The following is a 23771-nucleotide window of genomic DNA, read 5'->3' on the forward strand; positions in this document are numbered from 1 at the left end:
GAAGTTTTGTGAATCCTGGTAGGGCCAGATTCTGGGATTTTGGCACATAAATTGGCAGTTTGGCAAATAAGTCTTCTTGTGATTCCAGTCCTTAGTCTCTAAATAAGGTGTGTGTGGGGGGGGGAGGTGGGGGGTAGAGTCATATTCTCAAGGTGGATGCCAATCTATCTATTCCAGGATCATACATTAGGGGAGCCCAAAATGTAGTAATGTTTGCAACAGGAACAAAAAATAAAGGCCATACTTGTAGGATGAGGGATTCTCTCCCGGGAAGCTTTGACTGTGAAAAGGACACAGGGGTCTTGATGGAAAATCAGCTGAACATGAGCACCCAGTGCGATGCTGCAGCCAAGAGAGCTAATGTAATCATTGAATATGTAAACAGGAATATCAAGCAGAAGCAGGGAGGTTATATTACTTTTGCATTTGGCACTGGTGCCCTGTGTCCATTTCTGGTGTCCACAACTCAAGAAGACATTGATGAATTGGCGAACGTTCAGGAGAACAATTAAGGGATTGGAAAACATGCCTTATACTGAAAGTCTTAAAGACTTCAGTCTTTTTAGCATAACAAAGAAAAAATTAAGGGGTGACTTGATCACAGTTTATAAGTACCTACCTGGGGAACAGAAATCTGATAGCAGATGTCTCTTCAGTCTAGCCAACAAAAGCCAATGGAAGTTAAAGATTAGACAAATGTTGACTTGAAATATGGTGCATATTTTTAACTGTGAGGGTAACTGACCATTGAAACAACTTACCAAGAGTTGTGGTAGATTCTCCATCACTGGCCATTTGTAAATCACAATTGAACGTTTTCCTAAAAACTGTGGTCTAATTCAAACAGGAATTGATTCACAGGTCAGACTAAATGATCACAGTGGTGCCGCCTGGCTTCATAATCCAATCTATGATGAGTAATTCCTTTTTACTTGATTCATTAGACTGAAAATCTTTATTTTTTATCAGCTCGTAGATGGTAGCTATTTTAATTCTTGCATGTCATGAAAAATGACGACTGAAAAGACTAAATGTTAGATGGACTGTGAGATGGGTGTGTAAACAACAAGGAAAGGAGTAAATTCACTAGAAGGAAAGGAAAATCCTGGAGTACATCTGCATGTCAGTCAAATTATCATGTGTTTCAGTCATTGGTTGATTGGCTTGACAGTGTAAAGGAGAGAGACCCATATGTAGGCCAGCAACAGGCCCTACATTGTTGTAAGTTAATTGAGAATATTGTTATGTTTTACTTTCAGCACTGAATTGCATTAGGGCTTCATGTACTTTTCAGAGAACAAGGAAGTTAAATTAAGTTGATAACAGTGAGCAAAGGTCAGATTTTGAAACAGAAAGTGAATTAAAGTTTGTGTGAACAGAATCAAAGCAATGACATACAGGAAAGAACAGAACACAGAGAGAGTAAATCAGCATAGTCCTCAAGATGACTTTCTTCAGAGATTTCCAAACAATGCATTTCCAGCCAGTTGTACTGACCCAGGTCTTTCAAACTGGCTTGGTTTGAATCTAGTTCTTGTGATTATCCACAGATCGTGACAGACATAGACTGTTCCTATGGGTGCAATATCAGATACTATGTGACCTTATTACCGTAGTTACTGATCATCACCATTTCCGTCCATCCCTCATCATTTTTTTTCTATCTTCTCATTCCTTCCCTTACTAACTTGGTTTAAATTCATATTCAATTGCAGCTGTAAGTACTGCTACATCATACATAGGTAACTCGCCACTATTTCTTACATGACTATACATTTTTCTATCACTGTTTCTTTGGACACATAAGAACTGCCTTTATAATTCATCTGTTTGAAAATATTTGATTATTACCTCAGATGAACCTTCACTATAAAAAGCCAAATTCTGCTGTGACTTAAACCTTCTGCCTCATTTACTTCAGTAGCATAGAAACATGTGTAAATCAAGTCAGAATTTAGCACACAGCTTTCAGGTGTTCTGTCCCCAGAACAGAGATACACCTGTACCTTGATATAACGCTGTCCTCGGGAGCCAAAAAATCTTACTGCGTTATAAGTGATACCATGTTATATTGAACTTGCTTTGATCCACTGGAGTGCGCAGCCCTGCCCCCCTGGAATGCTGCTTTACTGTGTTATATCTTAATTTGTGTTATATTGGGTCATGTTATATTGAGGTAGAGGTGTATCTGTGAAAAGCTTAATAAGCTTTCTTATCAGATAATTTTTTCTTGAGTAGCAGGTTCTATGGTAATGTGGTACAGTTAGGGTAGGATTAGGGATTCATGGAATATCAGGGTTGGAAGGGACCTCAGGAGGTCATCTAGTCCAACCCCCTGCTCAAAGCAGGACCAATCCCCAACTTAATCCCCAAATCCCTAAATGGCCCCCTTGAGGATTGAACTCACACCCCTATGTTTAGCAGGCCAATGCTCAAACCACTGAGCTATCCCTCCCCTCAGTCCTGTAACATCCTTCAATTTAATCCCCCCAAAATCTAGATCAATTCTGTTTTGTGGATAAACCAAGTCAGTTGTTGTTGTCTCTGACATCTGAGAATATCCCTAGACTGCCTGACTTTCTCTCACTATGTACCTTTCATCCTGCATCAGCTATCACACAGCAGAAAATATACAGTATTTATTGTGTTATATTTTTCAGTTTGTGGTATGACGAGGAACTTTTTGACTATAGTTAAAGGAAGGTCAGTGGGACTTGGAGATTCAAGAATGGGCTCTGTAAACTGTCAAAACTCTCTACCAAAAGTATAACTGTCAACTGACTACATTTTTTGCAGTGTTTGTATAGCAGATCAGAGTTGGCAGAGATGGAATTCGCACACTATGTCATATATACCTTTTGCAGATGGCTAGATAATCTCCACTGCAAGGAAGCGATTGGAAACTGATTAGTATAGGGAGTGTTATGAGCAGGGTGAACATCAAGAGGGTAGAGTCAGAAAAGCCCCAGGATTCCATTCAAATGTGTAGACTGAATCCAAAAGACTAATCCTGCAGTACTTCAAGAGTTACCAGCTGTGTCTAGCACTGTCCTTTTCCAGTAAAATTGGAGATTACCTTGATGTTAATTCCTTTTTCTGGACAGTCTCTTGAAATGGCTGCTGAGTTACACACATGTCCTGGACAGTTGTAAGATTTGATGGAGTAGAGAGAGGTAGCTTGGCATACAAGATAAGAGAGGGCATTACAGGCTGAGTGTGCAGCATGAAAGAAGGCCCAGGGTCAATTGTGGATGAAGGTGATGTGAGGAGCATCAGGGCATGCAGAGTCGGCACAGGGAAGCAGTGATATATATTTGTAAAATAGGAATTGGAAATGGAGGAATCAGGCTTATGTTGACTGTTTTTCCTGCACATTTGGTTTAACAGCACAGGACTCACCAAATAAACAAATGCATTGTGGCCAAGATTTTCAGAAATAGGTGCCTAAGATTTGGCATCTACATACTTATGTAGGCACCTAAATAAGTGGCCAAATCTTCAAAATTGCTGTTCACTCAGTAGCTCCCACTGATATAAATGGGAAGCAGCACTTTTGAATATCAGCCCACTTATTTAGGTACTTAAATAACGATGTGGGAGCCTAACTGTAAGCAGCCAGATTTAAAACATTTTAGTGACCAAAAGCAGTAAGATACATGACTGAAAGCAGTCTTTTGCAGAAGACTAAAGGTACCTAGCTGTAATAAGCATGCAGACATTGATACAGCATATGGAGTATGGACACTTCTATGTAAGTGCCAAGTATCATGAGAAACAGAAGAAAAACCCTACTTTTCCAGAGTGTAAAATAACATGATCATTCCCCGAATACAAGGGAAAAACAAATGAGTAAGTAGGCCCTTTTCTTAGCCCTTTGAATCAGCATGGTGAGAGGTTGCAAGGGTAGAGGCTGTGGCTGCTCTGTCAGAAGTGCAGGTGGGGCACTGTAACTTACCTTAGGGTATGTCTACACTTACCGCGCGGGTCGACGCGGTGAGTTTGACTTCTCGGAGTTCGAACTATCGCGTCTAATCTAGACGCGATAGTTCAAACTCCCCGCGCGCTCCGGTCGACTCCGGAACTCCACCACTGCAAACGGCGGTGGCGGAGTCGACCTTGGAGCCGCGGACTTCAATCCCGCGGCGTCTGGACGGGTAAGTAGTTCGAACTAGGGTACTTTGAGTTCAGCTACGTGAATGCTGAACTTGTGTACCCTAGTTCGACCCCCGCCCTTAGTGTAGACCAGGCCTTAGTTATGTATATTCTTACTGAAGAGTAAGTGCATCCCCAAGAAGCAGGACTGCCCAGAAGCAAAGCAATCCTCCTTCCCAGGCTGCAAAATAGTCATGGAGCCGCTCCACAGATTCTGCTGCAGCCCTGAGGCAACAGATAACTCCTGTGGGACCCCTGCCTTATTATGCAGTGAGCAATATCCATGGATCTGCATAGCAGCCAATCTACCAGCCTCACTCCCATTCCTTACTTGGGACACCCATGTCCCTAACCCCTGACACCCCCCCCCCACACACACACGTCTCCCCCCCAACACACACACACAATAGCATTTTGGGAGTCCCTGCAAAGCTGTGCACAGGTGGTGCACACTTTCTCCACAGGCTTCCCAAATCCTCCCTCCCTGTGCAACATGACCAAGATTTTCAAAAGCAACTAGTGATTTTGTGGGGCTCAGTTTTTAATTATGTCCCACTTAAGACTTTTCTTAGAATGGCCTAATTTTAGGAGGGATGTGCTCAACTCTTTCTGAAATATCAGGCCCCTGTTTGTTATCTCAAGCTGGGCACCAAAAACCAAGGCAACCAAAATCCCTACTGAGCTTTTCAAAATCTTGGCCCTTTACTGCATCAGTTCAGTTTAATTTGGGAACTCTTGAGAGCTCTGACTGTCATGTGCAGTTGGGATGGAGTTTAATATGCTTTATTTTACTGTCTTTTGAATTGGCCAGTGGTCCATATATGCCAGTGGCAGAATTGCCACTGCGTAAAAGGCTTTATTTTTATTAGCATACCTCTTTCAGTTGAACATGAGCTACAAATTATGGAACTAATTTAGGGGACTGTGGTGGGGGGTTTACCCCACAGCAATCCTGAAAGGAAGCTCAGAAAGAGCCAATTAGTGTGATAGGCCCCACATGAGGGGAGTAGGCTGGAGGAGCAGCCCCTGATTGGAGGATGAAACTCACTTGAGCAGGTATGGGCTGGGCTAGGATAAAGCCAGGAAGCTGACAACAGAAAGGGGATGTCTTCAGCCACTCTCTGTACATTAGAGAGTGAAGGAGGGAACCCAGGAAAAGAGCAGGAGCCTGGCCCTGAGGGAAGGGCATACCCCAGAAAGGGAAATCACACAGTGACCTGGCTGGAGGGCTGAGTCACAAAAAGGAAGCTACAGCCCCTGGAGCAAAACAGGGGCCATCTCGAGTAAGAGAGAGAGGACAACAGGTGAAGAGACCACAAGGGGAGGCACCAAACCTGGAAGAGAGCTAATCACCTGAAGGAAGTACAACCTGCAGTGAGTGAGAACCTCATGACTGGGACATTTTCACACTGGTTACATTCTCCAATGCTAGCACTTGCTGAGCAATTATATGTGTGTGTGTATCTGTGTCTCTCTAACCCAAATAAAATGAGCAAATGGGAGTTGTGTAGATGTTGTCTAAAGCTAATAACAAGAGTCAATGTTTCCCTTGGTTCTTTAAGAGCTATACTAAAATGTCTCAGTTAAAAAAAGATAGACTCTAAACAATACCAATATCATGCTTTATTACCCCTTTGTTTTCTCTAGCTAAAACCCACTGTATGAAACCTATTTCATAGTGACGTTTTGATCCTTTCTGTTGACAAGGTTTTTAAGTCCAAAATTCTATTTCTACTGTTTTCATTTGTATTATTTCTAGAAAAATCCAGCAATAGCTTTTCCCCAAACATTTGCAGAAGTATTTGAAATTGTATTTTAACAGTTTTGCCAACAGTTTCTTAAGAAGCTGATTTTGTTTAGTAGAGCCTTAATAAAAGGAATCCCCTAATGAGAAACCATAGCTGAAAGAAAGCTATCTTTTCAATTCCTTTTTTTTAAAAATTGTAAAGACAAAATCATATTGGTTGGTCATGATTTTATTAAATGGGCTAAACACAGATTATTCCTGCTATTCTTCCAATGTTATCCTCACTAGAGAAATCTTCACATCTGGCTGCTTCTATTAACAAATGAGAAGGAACCAAAATAGCCAAAAATACAAGAAACACTATAGCGGCGGAAGTCTGGGCTAGTGGCTTGGGAAGCAAGAACACCCAGTTCTTATCCTCCATGGACTCTTGATCCAAAAAAAAATCTTCTTGGCCACTGACTTCTGTGGCCTTTATATCAGGCACTTTGACCTTGGGCAACTCCCTCAACTCTCTAACCTCAATTTCCATGCATGCTTAATGCACTTTTGCCTTCTTCACAGAGGTGTCCCGAGGGCTTAATAGGGTGATGAGGCAGAGTATTGGATCTGGCAGAACAGATGTACATTTGGGCCCCATGAGAGATTCACCCCAAATGAAGGTAGCAGCATTGCCTCAGTGTTCTGCCAGGGAAAATTTGTACCTAGAGCTCTCTAGCATAGAATGTGGAAAAATAGTGCATTCCCTCGTAGGTGCTGGAACTGGGGGTGCTGCTGTGCCCCTTGGCTTGAAGTGGTTTCCATTACATGCAGGGTTTACAGTTTGGTTCAATGGCTCTCAGCACCCCCACTATACAAATTGTTCCAGCACCCCTGCATTCCCTGGCCTCATTGCCTAGTTGGTACAGTTCACCTTTTGGTTCCATTGTAAACTTTCTGGGCCTCTGGCTTAATGTTGAAAGATGCTGTGTAATGCAGAACTAATATTAAAAACCATAGGGTATGTCTCTAATTAGTGTTATGTAGCTCTTGGCATTATTTGATGTGTTGCTGTCTTGAAGTGGAAATTGTCTTCAAATGCAATGCCATTCCCTGACCATGCAACAACTCAATTAAAGGGGAAAGAATTGCATTTGGATTGGTACTTCTAAATCATTAATGGTGAACAGAAATGACTGCACAGAAATGGAGCAGTTTATAGCTAAGAAGCAGTTACTAGTCCTGAGAAGCCAGCCAGACTCAATAATGTTTAGCAAGGCATCTTTTTTAATTAGGTAAGATTGCTGATGAAGAAAGGCAGGCACGTCCATTACAAAAGGAACAAGGAAGAGATTAGTGAGAAGTAGCACAGTGATCTGAAATGTGGAGGGAGAGAGAGAGAGGGAGAGAGATTTAAGATGAAGCAGGGTCAGCAGAGCATACTTTGAGTAGCAAAAAGAAAAAAAATGTGAGCATTCAGCTATTATGGTGATGAGTGATATAAAAACCTAGATAGACATGAAACCCCTATTAAGAAAAGCAAATCCAACCAGGTACAGAGTGAATCATTATGAATATTCAACTCTACTTGAAAACAGGCACTGTTTTCATTGATCTAACAGTGGCATATGATATGGTGTGGCACACTGGCCTGCTCCTGCTACCTAGGGTCACAGACATCATTGAACTGTTCCTCTGCGATAGGCGGTTCAGAGTCCATATAGGCGAGAAGACGAGTGCTTGGACATAACAGAGCAATGGGTCAGTCCAGGGCTCCATGCTTTCTCCAATCCTGTTCAACCTTTACATCAATGACTTGCCAACAACAGAGTCACGAAAGTTCATTTAGGCTGATGACATCTGTTGCAGTACCCAGGACCAGACGTTTCATGAGCTTGATGCCACCATGATCAAGTTAGCTGACTACTGTAAGACTTAGCACCTCCAGGGAAGCATCATAAAAACAGTCTCCAGTTTGTTCCATCTTCACCAGCCACCACAACCTGAGAACTGAATGTTTATCTGAATGGTCAGAAGGTGAAACATGAAGTAGAACCGGTCTATGTAGGTGTGACCTTAGACTGCACACCGAGTTACCATGCCCACCTGACGAAGACATGCAACAATCTTCTTAGTAAACTGGCAGGTTCATCATGGGGTGCTCGTGCTCCAACTTTACCTCATATTCGGTGGTATTTGGAGTCGATCGTCACACACCAAATTGGTGGATACACAGTTACATGTCGCCAAGCGCATAATCTCCAGCACCCTGTGTCCGACTCCCCTCCCATGGCTTCCAGTTTTGAGCACCATTGCTCCTCCTCATATCAGAAGAGAGGCTGCCACTGGCAAGTTAGTGGAGAAAGTATGCGCCAACTCAAGCCTGCTGCTGCACAATGACCTTTTTAAACCACCAGCTGCACATTTGCTGTCACGTCGCCCATTATGGTCTCATCCGCCATGCCAGGATGTAGGGCAGAAACACTCTGGTGAGAGGAATGGATATCTGTTATAATCCCCAACCAGTCCCTCATCACCAACCCCACAATCTGCCTGCCTGGTTTTGACCTGCCCCGTCACCAGTGGTCCCTGTTGAACAGGTTCTGGACCAGGCAAGGTCTCTGTTCAGCCAACCAGTATCTCTGGGGCCTTCATGACAGCCCTTTGTGCAGCTGCGGTGCAACACAGATGATGACGCACACCGTCGAGGAATGCCTGCTGACTAGGGTCCGCGGTGGCCTAGAAGAACCACATCATGCCATTGAAGATGCTATCGCTTGGCTAGACAGCTATGCACATGCTAAATGATTCAACTCTAATCAAAATAAAATCTCATGAGTGTGCTCAAGAAACCTGTGTTTAAATCGGAATGGAGAAAATGACTGGGATTACAGAGGACAAGTAAAGTAAATATGATCCTACAAAGATCAGATCCAGATGCAGAAATTATTGGGTGAGTCTTAGGCCTGTGTTATGCAGGAGATCAGACTAGATGATCAATGATCAAAATGATCTAAAAATCTATGAAAAGTGCAGAGACTCCTCCATTCATGTTGTTTTCTCTGGGAGGTGAGGGCCCTTAGCTCTTCCCAGGAGGCATTCAGCACCTTGCAGGATCAGGCCAACAGTGTCCAAGTACAAGAGCGTAGAGAATTATAGAGAATGACAGGAGGAAAAGAAGAAAATTGCAGACTAGCCCCTTACTACACAAATTTAAGGGTGTTGTTAGCCTCATGTAGTGACTGCACTGAACACACCCAACTCTAGTGTCTGAAGAGAGGAATAAATGCCACAGCTGGATATTGGACTAGTAGCTTGGAAGTGGAACAAGCTGAGAGATCTGTACACATAGGAAAAGGAATGCAAATTTATGGCAAAATTTCCCTATCAATTATATATGAAGCAAGTCATATTGAAATCATTGGGAGCCATTTAGTCATCTGACGGTCAAATCTGATTCCTGCATGTTACAGCTGTGTGGTCATGGCACTATAGTTAATAAAACTGAGTAATGTAAATTTTCATTAGCATTTAAAAAAAACTAAATTCCCTATCCTTAATGTCATTTCCAATTATAAATGTTAGTTAAAACCTAGGAAATTCCTGCAGGGTGTCCTTATCCCCTTCATCAGTCTACACATTTATTAACAGACCTGTTTTAAAATATATATGATTTACATTCAATCAGAATGGTAGCACTAGGCCACAAAGGGTTAGCTGCTGATGGAAAATCTTGAAAACCTTTTTCTTTGGAAAGACCATTCTATTTTCATAGCAGAGATTTTTCTGGATTCCTCTTCTCCCTTTTATTTAAATTAATGGGAACATTGGTGTGAAAACAGGATCTTTGCTGCTTAAGAATTCAATGGTTCCCTCTATTCATTCTTCGGATAAAATGGCTTGGCCATGGAGTTGAAATTCACCCACTCACAGAGTTGGATTTGGATATAAAGTTCCAATTCAAGCTTGGTTCCATTCATCAAACTCAATACTCCTCACTGCTTTCTCTTCTATTTAGCTTCTTATACAGCACCCATCACCATGGCATGTGGGCACCTCCCCAGTTAGCCATGACCATGAAAAAAGGGCTCTTTCTTGTCTGCAGCATAAGACTTTGCCATCTCCTGTCAGATTCAGACTTAGTCATAATGAGGCATGTTTGGCTCAGTTCTGTACACCAAAGTATGGAACTGCCTACCTTAAAATCTGCAATTGGTTAAGAACAAAGGAGCCAATCAACTCAGTGACACAGGCCACTGAAAGCCTATCACCCCACTGTCATGCTGTCTTACTGGCTCCCCCTGGAACATTTAGTTTAGCTGAAGAATTGGATCATCATCTTCAGACCCTCCATGGGCCTGAACAAAGTTACCTGGGGAGCTGCTGCATACCACATGATCACAACCTCCTGTGATGGCTACCTTCCACTGGAAAAACAGAACGGTCAACTTCAAGCATGAAACTTGTGTACGCAGGAGATGAAGCTTTCTCAGCACCTCACCTATGAGTCTGGAACACAATCCCAGAAGACATAAGAAGGGCCATGAGCCTCAGTAACTGGAGACCAAAATTCAAGCCCACTCCTTTCACCTACATTTCCCATAATAACCCCCACTTATAAAAAACTGAACCCATGAAAAGAACAAAAGCAAACCCCGTGCAAAGTAACCAAAAACATAGTCCCTGATGACTGGAGGGAAGAGAGTGAGAAATATATATTTTATGTGTCTGCTTTATAATGTGGAGAGGAACTCTGATGGTAGGGTACTGGGGGCCCTATAAAAATAATGTAGCTAGATATACCGAACTGGGGTAATCTCTTGACTACTCAGCCTCTGGGGAAAGAGTTAATAATCTCCATTTCCTAGTGGACACGTGTCTCAAACCATCATGAACAACCATGCTTACTTGTGTCCTTATTAGCATCTCAGCAGAGTTGATATGGGCTACAGAAACTGAACTACAGGGGATTCCTCCAAGCCAGAGCTGAGGCATATTGATAGAGCAATGTGGAAGCATGCTCCACATGGGGGAGGGACGGAGGGATAGCTCAGTGGTTTGAGCATTGGCCTGCTAAACTCAGCATTGTGAGTTCAATCCTTGAGGGGGCCACCTAGGGATCTGGGGCAAAAATTGGCCCTGCTAGTAAAGGCAGGGGGCTGGACTGGATGACCTTTCAAGGTCCCTTCCAGTTCTAGGAGATTGGTATATCTCCAATTATATTTTTTATTTATATATATATAAGCATGCATGGCTGCTGTCTGTGCTTGGCTTGGTGGGTAGATAAATAGAAGATTTCAATGGACAATTGTTCTAACAACTTCTCTGTATCTAGATACTTACATGGCCTTCATCTCCACAGGATCTGAGTAGATCACAGTCATTAATGGATTTTATCCTCTCATCACCTCCATGAGAGAGGCTAGTATTAGCCCTATTTTACAGATGGCAGATTACGTGACCTGCTCAAGATCACACAGGAAGTGTGTGGCAGAGACAAGAGTTGAACCCAGATCACATGACTCTCAGCCATGTCCACTGTACACTAATCCATCTGTCCTTCCTCTTTCCTGGAGCAGACCTTCAAAAATTCTAGATACAGGAAGTACAGCTGCTGAGTTGGTTCCAAGTGGGGGGAAAGAAAGGGAGACAGGGCGTGTTCTGCTTCCTACAGGTAGTGAGGAGCCCAGGTGTCCTCTGTTTATTGGACATTTCTCATTGGTGGAGGCTGGTTACTGTTTAAGAGTTGGAGCAGCTGTTTTGTCTCTTGTTTATGATCATGTGTCGTCAGTTTAGACTTTCACATACCATAATTCTGAACCTCTCTATTCTTGTGATACCCACTTTGTGGCTCTCGTGGGTCCACAGTTTTGATTACAGCGCCCATCTGGCACACCTGAGGCAGCACAGATACACAACATTAAGCAATTTGGTACTAATAAGCAAACACAGCTGAGTTTTTCTCCTGCTCCCAAACCACATTGAAAGCCACCAGAAAACAATACCATGCCCTTCCTTTCAGGAGCCAGGAAGTGGCGGGAGGGTAGAAGAGTCGCGGAGTAATGATGGATTGCTGGTGTGGGGTTGTGTCATACTGTCTCATGGCTTTACATCACTACATGTTGACAGTGAGCTGCAGCATTGCATACATCATCAGTGCAACTTCAAGAAGTCATGTCATTGTATCCATCCAGCATCACAAAGGGCCTGGTGACTCATAATTATCCCTTTGTAAGTTCTTTGGCCAGTGACAAATTACAAGGTCACTGAGGTGAGGGAGAAGTCTGGGGAAAACATGGTACAGCTTGTTAATGAGCCTGTCTTTTGTAACTTTTTCTTTTTAAGGCCCCAAGCTCAGAGCTCCAGGATCAAGGTGAAGATGGAGCATCCCTGCATAGCTGGGAGGATAATTATTGCAAACAGCTCTACATGTGGTTGCAGGCAAAGCAGTGTCCTACTCCCCCCATAATTTCCTTTGGGTGTGGTCCTGGTGGTGGGCAGGTCAAAGCACCTGCTGTGGGTAGTCTGCTGACTGCCTTTCAAAAGGAGAAAGCTCTTGCTCCCAACCTCACTCTACCATTCAAAGCAGGCTGGAAAATGTCTTTGCTTGGAATACCTTTTGGCAGGCTGACAGCTTCTGCGAATAATACACATACGTAAGCGAGAGCCTGGAGCAATTTATGAACAGGAACAAAGAGCATGGCTTGATAGGCTAAAGAGATGATTGCCCCATTTAAGCTCCACAGAAACTTATTACCCTACGGGAGATTTTAGGAGCAGCCTCCACTTTGCTTGTATACTCGTTACAAAGGCCATCCCTAGACTAGAAAAAATAAATCATGTTTTAAATAATACATTTTTAAACAATAGTGTAGACTAGCTTATCTGATCATGGTCATCTGAGATCCTATTTTTAAGCATGACCTATTTTCCTAGTCTGGGTTGAACCTTAATGCTAATTGGGCATTGACGTTTCATTTTTTTAAATGGTGGAACATCACTGCTGTTTTCATTTATTTTCTCCTTCTCTTGAGTCTTATTTTGCTTTGTCTATTCCCATGGTAAGCCTGAGATCTCAAGGCACTGTAGGTCACAGTATCACAGCATCTAGTCTAATTTATCTCTTGAATTCCACATACCAGTATTTCACGTGTTAGTCCGTCTTTATGTGCACCTGAACCCATTATACTTGATTGTAAAGTGTCAGTTGATGGCAAATTATATTCGCAGACATTGACTGAACATAATTACTCAACAGGAACCATCAACCTGAATCAGTTATCTATGGTGTATGCATGTTTCCCTGATGATTTTAAGAATGTGTAGGAGTAAATGTCATAGGTGTGCCAGCAGTGCAAGACGGTATTTAAGTATGCAGGGCCATTTCCATCAGTATTTTATCTGTAATGTTAAGCTATAAATAAAACAGATCTATCAATTGTATTGAATTAAATTAAATGGATTTATTTGATTACCTGGTAAGCTAGTGAGCTACCAAAACACACGCGTTAGTAAGCAAACACAATGTTGGGAAGTGATGTAGGGATTGTGGTATAGTATGATTCTTGTTTTTATTACAGTAGTGCCCAGAGGACCTTATTAGGGTTAGGGCTCTGTTGTACTAGTTGCTGTTCACACACATAGGAGGATACAGTTTCTGCTCCAAAGAGCTTAGAACAGGGGTAGGCAACCTATGGCACGTGTGCCAAAGGCGGCACGCGAGCTGATTTTCAGTGGCACTCACACTGCCCGGGTCCTGGCCACTGCTCTGCATTTTAGTTTAATTTTAAATGAAGCTTCTTAAACATTTAAAAAACCTTCTTTACTTTATTTACAACAATAGTTTAGTTACATATTATAGACTTATAGAAAGAGACTTTCTAAAAATGTTAAAATATATTACTGGCACATGAAAACTTAAACACAATGCTGGCAGCCAGTTCTATGGTAAACTAACTAAAGATGTATTAGCTAAGAAAAGGAAATGAGTTATTGAGAGGTTAAAGCAGGTAAAATATATGTACAGGTGAGTCAGTCTATAATTCCAAATGGCAGCAGTGATGTGATAGCCTGCCAGTTTCCCAAAAGTCTCTCGGGGCTACCCAGAATAACTCTGGGGATCACCATCTTCTCATTGAGTTAATCTGCCCTATTAGAATCCAAACAGTCCAGAGATGAAGGACCTTTCCTTTAATCCATGCTTATAGCTGCTTCTCAGAGAAAACAAACTGACAGTGTCACTACCGGGTGGGCTTTTCCTTTGATAATGATGAGTGAGGAATTCATTTTGAGTCTTTGACCTCCGATCTTCACTAACGCTCAGATTTAGTCATTGGGATTTTTAGTAAAAGTCATGGACAGGTCATGGGCAATAAATAAAAATTCCACGACTTTTACTATAGATACCCCCTGACTAAAACTCAGCAGCTCCTGGGGCCCCAGGGTGCTCCCGTTCTGGGTGGCCTTGAGACACTGCTGCTTTGGGGACCAACAGCTGGCCCCTGCTTCAGTGGCAGGGCTGACTGCCACCCACTGCTCCAAAGCCCCTGGGGACCGCTGCTGATCCAAGACCACCGCTGCTCAGGCAGCCTCCAGGGCCAGTGGCACCAGCTGCTGCTCAGGTGGCCTGGGGGCCAGCTGCCCCACCAGCTGGTCCCATGGTCCACCCCAGCAGCCGCCTGCATAGAAGTCATGGAGGTCCCAGAAAGTCATAGAATCCATCACTTCCAGATCTCCGTAACAGACTCACATCCTTTATCATGACACACAATGGCACTTTTCTGTTAAAGTTCTTCATTTGCATTTCACAAGGCCTCTTTCTTGTCTGATGGGTTATTTAGTTCCAGGGGTATTTACAATGTAAATGTTTACTATTACATTATAACAGGATACAGAGAAGTGAAAACAATCCATGTAACATCCCATTAGTTTTCATGATGTTTAAACACCAAATACACTCTGAACCATTTAACAATTACTTTGATCTATACTAATACACAAGAGAAGTGATGTGATGTGCCAGCATCACACTAACTCCATTTAATGTAAAATTATTATTACGTCAGTTCTGATATATTTAGCTATAACACTGGAATGCCTTTGTTGTCTGTGCCTTTAAATTTCTATGAATCTGACACAGGGATAGCAGCCATTTTGCTCATAGAGTTGCTATACTGTATCTGTTACAGAGGAGACACTGTGTTCTCTTATAAAGACTTTACTGTTGTTCATTCTTGTTGTCATTTTTCCTTAATCTAAATTAAACTCCCTCCAAGTGAGAGTAAATATTTTCCTCTTTGTGTATGGAAATGCAACATTAGCAAGTGTGTTTATCTAATAAGAGGATCATCTTTTGTTTTGCTATAAGATCTAAATAATACTAAAACCCAATAAATGACAAGGATTTTTACCCACCTATCATCGGGTTGGTCAGTTTGTTTTCAACATGGGAGATAACTCCCCCAAATTTTGACTTAGTGAGGCAAATTGAGAGCAACTTCAGCAGCAGAGTTTGCATATTTCTCTCTGTTTCTGTCTCTTATTCCTCAAACTGCAGCAAGCTATAAAAGCAGGCAGATGAGAACTAAGTGCAGTGATGCAGGTGTAAGGCCAACAATAAAATTCAGTTATGACCTGCAAAATACTCCCAGATTGTTCAGTTTCACAAACACTCAGAACAGCAAAAGCCACTTCCTAAGGGGGAGAAAACTGCTAGGAAAAGGCAGACAGAGAATTTATCAAGTGTTTTTGTATCAAGCTTAATTCTTATGCTCCACAGTGGCAGCCAGACATCAAGTCAACCTGCGTATTGTCCAAGAAACCATATTCACTTATTGATATTTTCTTCTGTTGCAGACAACCATTGTCTACAATTGATGGTAAAATGATGGCACAAAAAATAATGGGGGAAGGTTTTGAAGTGGTGCATGTAGCCCATTATTTTCATAGTACATGCACATACTGTAGGTCCTGACTATTACTTTTCAAAAATTGCCCTAATATTATAGTGTGGGTACCCTGGTGGGTCTGTATGAGCTTCCAGCGGAAGTAAACAAAGGATTGCGGTAGCACATAAAAAGCTAAATTCACCCCCAGCTTAAACTTGCATAAAAACTCAAGGATGGTCCTGCTGGAAATGAAATCTGTACCGCGGGCAGAGCCTTACGGTGGGGGTGGGAAGGGGGTCATTGGGCCATAAGCTGACCTGCAAAAGGATGAGAACCCCTATTGGTGCAGCAGGTTTAGTTGGTGCAGGCAGCTGCACTTTAGATCTGCACTTTGCCAACTGGGTTGCTGAATTTGTTCCTATTACTTCAGTGTCAGCAAATTCCAAATATTTAAGCCTGTAAAATCACAAAATGTCTTTCACATGCGATTCCCCACTGAAGTGTACATCATAAGCCTTGTAGAAACTGTTCCTTTAGATTCATAGAATCATAGAATTCAAGATCAGAAGGGACCATTATGATCATCTAGTCTGACCTCCTGCAAGATGCAGGCCACATAAGCCGATCCACCCACTCCTTAGCAAGTGAACCCTGCCCCATGCTTCGGAGGAAGGCGAAAAACCTCCAGGGCCATAGCCAATCTTCCCTGGAGGAAAATTCCTTCCCGACCCCAAATATGGCGGTCAGCTGAACCCCGAGCATGCGGGCAAGACTCTCCAGCCAAACCCTCTGGAAAAGGTTATATCATACTGATTATATATCACTGATTCGGAGCAATCTGGATAATTTGGTAAACAGAGTGCAAGCAAAAAATATCAACTATGTTTTAATATGGGTAAATGTACATATCTAGGAACAAAGAATGTAGGCCATTTCTACAGGATAGGGGACTCTATCCCGGGAAGTAGTAACTCTGAAAGATATCCGCTGAGTATGAGCTCCCAGCTCACTGCTGTGGCCAAAAGAGCTAATGTGATCCTTGGATGCATAAACAAGCGGATCTTGAGTAGGAGTAGAGAGGTTATTCTATTTCTATATTGTGTGGCTGCTGCTGGCATACTATGTCCACAATCAGGAGGATGTCAATAAACTGGAGAGGGTTCAGAGAAGAGCCGTGAGAATGATTAAAGGATTAGAAAACTTGCCTTCTAGTGAAATACTCAAAGTGCTCAATCTATTTAATTTAACAGAGAGAAAGTTAAGGGATGATTTCATTACAGTCTGTAAGTGTCCACATGGGGAACAAATATTTAATAATGGGCTCTTCAATCTAGCAGAGGAATGTATAACTTTATCCAGTAGCTGGAAATTTGAAGCTAGACAAATTCAGACTGGAAATAAGGCGTACATTTTTAATAGTGAGAATAATTAAGCACTGGAACAGTTTACCAAGAGTTGTGGGAAATGCTCCATCACTGACAATTTTAAAATCAGGATTGGATGCTTTTCTAAAAAAATGATGCTTTAGGAATTAATTTGGAGAACTTCTATGGCCTGTGCTATATAGGAGGTCAGCCTAGACGATCACAATGCTTTTGGCCTCCAAAAACTATGAATATCAAGGATTCAACAGAGGGCAAGACTATGCCAACCTCTGAGATGTGAGTGTGCAGTTGCAGGGAAGGAAATTGAAAAGTAGTTTTTTATCCTTTACTGCCAACACAGACAGCATGAAGATCAAGAAGAATCACAGCCCCTCAGTTAATTGATCAAGTCTATTCAAAGACTCTCAAAAGTCTGAAAACCCTGAATCCAGAGTCTATCTTTAGGAAACATTGTGAATCCTTCCTCTTGGAGGAAGTCTTTCCACCATAAGTGATGCTCACAGTATGAACATTCTGTTAATCCTACGTCCCTAACAATCAAAAGAAATAAATACCAGCCCCAATCAGAGTTTTGACGTGAAAAAGGGAGAGGTGACAGTCTCCATGAAGTCTGCTAGGGATTTCACTGTTGCTACTGATTTTATGAGGAAAGCTCTCAGAAGCACATAGGTTTCAATGGGTATTAAGATTTTCAAAAGTGCCTAATTCAAGGGTTCTCAAACTGGGGGTCGTGAGCTGTCAGCCTCCAACCCACACCCTGCTTTGACTTCAACATTTATAATGGTGTTAAATATATAAAAAGTGTTTTTAAGTTATATGGGCGGGGGGGTCGCACTCAGAGGCTTGCTATGTGAAAGGAGTCACCAGTACAAAAGTTTGAGAACCACTGGCCTAATTCCTATTGAAATTAATAGGAGATAAGCACCTATGTGTGTCTGAAAATCCTATTTTTGCCTGTCTGCATCTTTAAGCATGTTTAAAAATCTGGCCTTCATATACTATCAGAATGGACAGCAGTACACATAAGATGCTAAAACCAGAAAAAGATCATTATAATCCTCTAGCCTGACCTCCTGCATGAAAATTTGAAGAGTGATCTTTTGGCTCAATTTATGATGATTTATGGTGATTTTTGCCCCCAAGAAAAACCTCAACCCTTTTCATGGGATGTGAATTCTGTTTCCTGGCCCAGCTCTCATCAGTATCATTATTGCCATTATACAACTGGGGAAATGGAGGCACAGAGCAGGGAAGTGACTTGCCCAAGGTTGTCCAGCAGGCCAGAGCAGAAATAGAAACTGGGCCTCCTAACTCCCTGCCCTGGGCTCTAGCCACTAGGCCATACTGCCCAGTAAATATTAGAGTGCTTGGAGCCTTGGATAGGATTCTTTTTTAATATATTGTAAAAAATCTAAATAAGTAAATGAATAAAATAGTAATAATAAAGATTACCCACACATTATGCATAGCAGTCAACAAATCTATCCATTAAGTTGACTATAAAGACCAATCAAATTCAGTCTTCAGTTATACGTAACTAAGCTGGACACTGGGAAAAAGTATCCTCCACCACCACCACATTGTGTATATATATAACCCATCTTTCCAGCCTGATCTCATTAAGTGACACGCTGGCCCTCTAGGATAGGTATAGGATGGAGAGGGATTGCTTTGCCCATGTCAAGCGTGGAATGCAGCAGCTCTTTAACAGCAAACAGAAGTACTAGGCATGTTCTGAACAATATGTCCCCAGGTGAAATTGCAGGAGGAACTTATTTCAGCGGCTTACAACGAGCTGCATAGGAAAGTGGTCAGTCTAATAGGGTTAACACCCTCTCTCTCTCTCTCTCTCTCTCTCTTTTTTTTTTTTTAATAAAAAATGCCATATGATATTTAAAGGCCTGGGTTTCAGTTTTGTGTCTCATCCGACCAATGCAGCTCCAGCAGCACTGTGCCCCATGCTGGAGCATTGGTTCAGTACCGACTCAAAGAGAAGAGTGCCACTTTCCCTCTGGAAACAAAACAAACAACTGTGCACCAGAGGGGGGGCACGCTAGGGCAGAGGTGCTCTTTGTACCACCCTCAGAATGGGGCCCCTCCTTTGATCTCCTCTTAACATCCCCCCACCGCCGACCCCCCGGCATGCTTTGTGCCAATTTGAATGCTTGTAGATGAGGTCAGACTTTTTGCTGAGACCTGATGTTTTTTTGCATTGCACTTTTCTTGAGAGGCTTTTTTCCTTTGACGTTGGTTTTAGAAACCCGGCTTCTCAGCTGGGTTCTCCTGATTCGGTGTTGATGGGCCAGCTATGTATGTAGTAAGCAGACTCATGGCTGTAGGGAGGAGGATGTTCTGGAGTCTGTTGGCCCCTGGAATACTATCTCAGAACTCCCTAAGGCCAAATTGGCTAGGACAATATCCATTCTCTGGTCGCCCCTTAACCCATTCTCTGCTTGTCCTTACCCAATGCAGTTCTACACACACACACACACAGTATCCATCCATTCTGCACCCTTTACCACCCCACCCATACATTTTTTCCAATCAATTTTGTTTTGCTCCCAGCAATGTCAACTGTCTGCTGTGGCTCCCCACAAATTAATCAGTTCAGCTCTGTCCTGACTTCCTCCTGTGCAGGGCCGCCCAGAGGATTCCGAGGCCCTGGGGTCTTCGGCGGCAGGGGTCCTTCCATTCCGGGACCCGCCACCGAAGTGCCCCAAAGACCCGTGATGGGGACCCCCCCGCCGCCAAATTACTGCCGAAGTGCAGCCGGGTCTTTCGGTGATGGGGGGGCCCTGCTGCGGGTCTTCGGGGCACTTTGGCGGCAGGTCCCGGAACGGAAGGGCCCCTCGCTGCCGAATTACCGCCGAAGACCTGGCTGCACCCGGCTGCACCCTCCCCCAGCGAAGATCGGGAGCAAAAGAAGCTCCGGGGGCCTGGGCCCCGCAAGAGTTTTCCGGGGCCCCCGGAGCAAGTGAAGGACCCTGCTCCAGGGGCCCCAAAAAACTCTCGTGGGGGCCCCTGCAGGGCCCAGGGCCTGGGGCAAATTGCCCCACTTCCCCCCCCCCCCCCGGTGGCCCTGCTCCTGTGTCAGTCAACCATCTATTCTGTGCTCCCTTTTCCCAGTCAGTTCATATCTGCAGCCATGATTAATCGCTTCTAGAATTGCTCCATCCTAAATTTTATCTTTTCTTTCCTTCCCTCACTGGTTCTGTCTATATTTTTTTCATTTCTGTGCTTCTGGCCTCAAAATTCCTGATAACCGGCCTGGGAATCAGGAAATGGGAGAAGGCGGGGAGCAGTACGGTGCATTGGGACTTGTTGGCTAGGCCTGCAGGCTGGGAGAAAACAGAGCGACCTTTTCCTCATTTATGCTCTCCACCTTCCAACCAACAGACATGTGGCATCAGCCATCAAAAGGTGTTGAACACCTGTATTTCATTGTGTTGTCAGCATAATTTGCCAATTATAATGGTTTTTAACTATAAAAGCCTGTTTTTAAAGGATTTTCTTTTCACTCTGAGTGAAATCATTTGCCAAAGAAAGAAAACCTGGAAAAATAAATTGTCACATGAAACCGAGAAGTCCTCCACACACTATGCTGCAGCATCCACTGGGTGGCACAATTGTGCTGCATTCTCAGGATCAGCATGCAAATTGCACCCTGTGGCAGTGGGTTGTGGACATGGGCTGAGACTGGATGTGGAATGGCCCCTAGGCCCAGAATGATCCCAATAGGCAACTGCCAGCAGCTCACTCAGGGCCGCTCCCAGCAAACATCTCCTGTTTCCCCCAGTGATTTACCAGCGTTTGGAACAATTATGTCTGGCCAGCGGTGTTGGCTCAACAACAAGTAGGTGCAATAATTGTGAACAAAAAGTGTATCTAAGTCTTAGAAAGCTGCCACTGGCCTTAGTCGACCACATCAGCTTTGCAGTTAGCGCTGGTCAGTTTTTAAAGCACTGGGAAACACTGGGGTAATGGTAACACATCATTTCTATATTCAGGGCATTGCACAGATAAACACGTCACTCTTCATGCACCCCTGGGTAAGTATGATCATCGCCCCATTTACACATGGGGAAGAGGGCAGAGCACTGCAGTGACTTACCCACAGCCCCTCAGTGAGTCAGACCTGCCAATTCCCAACTCTGTGAAAAGTCCTTCACACCACAGAGAAGTACGGTTTGGCCAAGGTAAAAAAGGCAGGTGAATATATACCACCACAGTAATTCCCTCAGTAATTATGCTCAAGTAAATTTGTTAGTCTCTAAGGTGCCACAAGTACTCCTGTTCCTTTTGAGTAATTCCCTAGTCATTTTGGTCAGCATAGGGGAGTGGGGGGACCACGGCTCCTCCCCTTGCACACTCCTTTTTCCTCCCTTCCCTTCCCACTCACTCAAAGTAGAGTAGGTTACGGGCAAGTAGTGGGCAAAACTGGACCCCACGTGCAGTGGGAATATGTACATATCCCTAAGCCAATGGGCACAGCACTTTTATTCTTATATGATTATTTGTCCACAGTTTATATATGTATCATTTTAATCCCTGGTAGACTGAGAAGACAGCAGGAACAGAGTGGTCAGACGTCTAGTTTGGACAGGAGAGCATCCCTTCAAACACATGGAAAACTTCAGGATGGACGCAACAACAACCTACTGGGACATGGGTGCACAAAAGGCTGCAGCAGCTAGTTGGACATGCATCTTGTTGCACAGTTTAACACCGAAAGGGTCCGTGAAAGCTCATCTCTGTGCACAGCTTGATATTTCACCTCCCCCCCCCCCCCCGGAAAACTGACTCCTACAAAAAAGTGCAATTCCATTGCTGAGTACAAAAATACAAAGCACGCATATTGGGAGCTCAATTTACACAGATGACACTGTCTCTCTTTAGACTGTGCTACCAGAAAAATGACCATCAGCAGCAAAATGTAAGGGGTTTCTATGTTGACCCTCCTTTTGTAACATCTTCAAAATCCTGGAACAAAACTTGAAAGAATTCATTTGGACGTGGTCTCCAAGGTTGGCAAGTTTCTGGTTACTTGCAAGATACAGTGCTGTCTTGGCCAGCTTTGTCCTTAAAATCTTACATTATCAAATGTTAAAGGAAATACTCTGTTAATTAAAACAATCTACTTAAATTGGAATATGGAATTTTGGGAGACTGATAAACACAGGCCAAACATTTGCCATTAAGGTCATAATGTATGTATACAATGTAAATATATTAACGTAGTGTGAAATAGACCAAATATCTAATAGTTAAATGAAAGTATCTGAAATGAGTTGAAAGAGTCGTAGCATGAATGTTCTTTAACTTTATTCATTCTGCTTGATAGTAGAAGACCTGATCCTGGTCTCATTAAAGTCAATCAGAGGTTTGTTGTTGATTTTAGTGGCAGCAGAATCAGATACATGGATAGTGTATTATTATGAAAGTGAAAGATCATAGGCTGCGCAATTGAGAACTCAAAATCTGAAAACTAAAATTGTTAGAAATTTGCTCATGTCCCTAACATTTAGAGAGAAAGATGTTGTTATAAACTGTGAAAAAGTAATGTGTCTGTTTCCAGTGATCTGTTCTGGTTAAGAATTGTCTTGGATAGGGAAAAATACATCCACTTACTTAGGAGTAACACTCATATAAAACGCTTTTTAAAAAAAAAATTATGGACACCTTCATATATTTATAGTATTTTCATAATTTGGTACATCCACATTTTGTTAATAAATGCATAATTGTTCTGCTGTGTTGTTTTATTATTTTTAAGATCAACATCTGTAAGCAAATCTTCATTTTCAACTTTTTAAAAAAATAAATTAGACTTTTTGGAAGTGATAATAAGTATATTTTATTTAACGTATTCTATTTTTATTGTATTGATTATAGCGTAATTTTTTTACACAAATCCTATTTTTTTTAATAATTGAGTCTATTTTTAGATTTGGTCGCACATTATATATAATTTTTGGCATAAAACATTCATAATTTAGATCCTTGCAGCTTACAAGTCTAGTGTCGTGAAATAGAATGATTTTAGATCTGTCATCTGAAAATGATGTTGTTAATTACTTAGCTGTGGCATAGCCTGGAATAAACACAGGATCAAGACAAGGAGCAGAGTTTTTCTGGGCCCGTAGATGGCAACTTTCATTGTCCAAAATAAACCTTTTTGCTTATACTTTTTTAGAATGACCTTGTTCTTGCTTAAAGTTTGTCTCCCTTGGGAAAAAGCACAGCTAGTACCATTTCATGTAGTTTCTAGCGACTTCCATATTCCTACTGTAATTTAAATGAACAAACAGGAAATGGTCCTGAAAGTACCTGTATGAGTAACTTTACTTCTTTGAGTAGTGAAAGACCACTCACAAAGTATATGTTTGCAGGCTCAGCCCTATCTATGATAAATATAGGTAGTATATGAAATACTTGTGAAGTTGAAAAAAGCATGACCAATCCAGAACAATGGCTATACACATTGTAATTATGATTGTTTTGGGTGAAATTACATTTCTATTACCGTTGCTCATGTTCGGTCTGGTGCAGCATTGGCAACATAAGGGATTCTGTGTCCATGGAATAAAATGTCAGGAAAGTAATGATTTACTCCAGAATTTC

At 42.5% G+C, this 23771-nt stretch overlaps 1 protein-coding gene and 1 long non-coding RNA gene across 7 annotated transcripts in view; one reads left to right on the top strand and one right to left on the bottom strand.

Annotated features, from left to right (window-relative positions):
- The window catches only part of STK32B (serine/threonine kinase 32B), a 313103-nt gene extending 290207 nt beyond the window's left edge, over positions 1-22896 (top strand). For 4 of the 6 annotated variants that reach the window (XM_039540819.1, XM_039540817.1, XM_039540820.1 and 1 more), the window contains one exon: positions 21706-22896. In XM_039540819.1, coding sequence (XP_039396753.1) covers positions 21706-21844 — 139 coding nt within the window. In that variant the 3' untranslated portion in view covers positions 21845-22896. Of the gene's footprint in view, positions 1-12223; positions 13634-21157; positions 21200-21705 lie in introns of those variants that run through there. The other 2 variants (XM_039540821.1, XM_039540818.1) reach the window with 2 other exon arrangements.
- On the bottom strand, positions 9773-11731 carry LOC120406274. The gene is made up of 3 exons (XR_005599199.1): positions 11222-11731; positions 10251-10387; positions 9773-10084 (listed from the first exon to the last, which is right to left on the bottom strand). It is a non-coding gene; the product is annotated as an uncharacterized LOC120406274 (long non-coding RNA).
- Positions 22897-23771: the final 875 nt, after the last annotated feature.

The sequence above is a fragment of the Mauremys reevesii genome, linkage group 5 (assembly GCF_016161935.1).
Source record: "Mauremys reevesii isolate NIE-2019 linkage group 5, ASM1616193v1, whole genome shotgun sequence".
In the NCBI taxonomy this organism is placed as follows: Eukaryota; Metazoa; Chordata; order Testudines; family Geoemydidae; genus Mauremys; species Mauremys reevesii.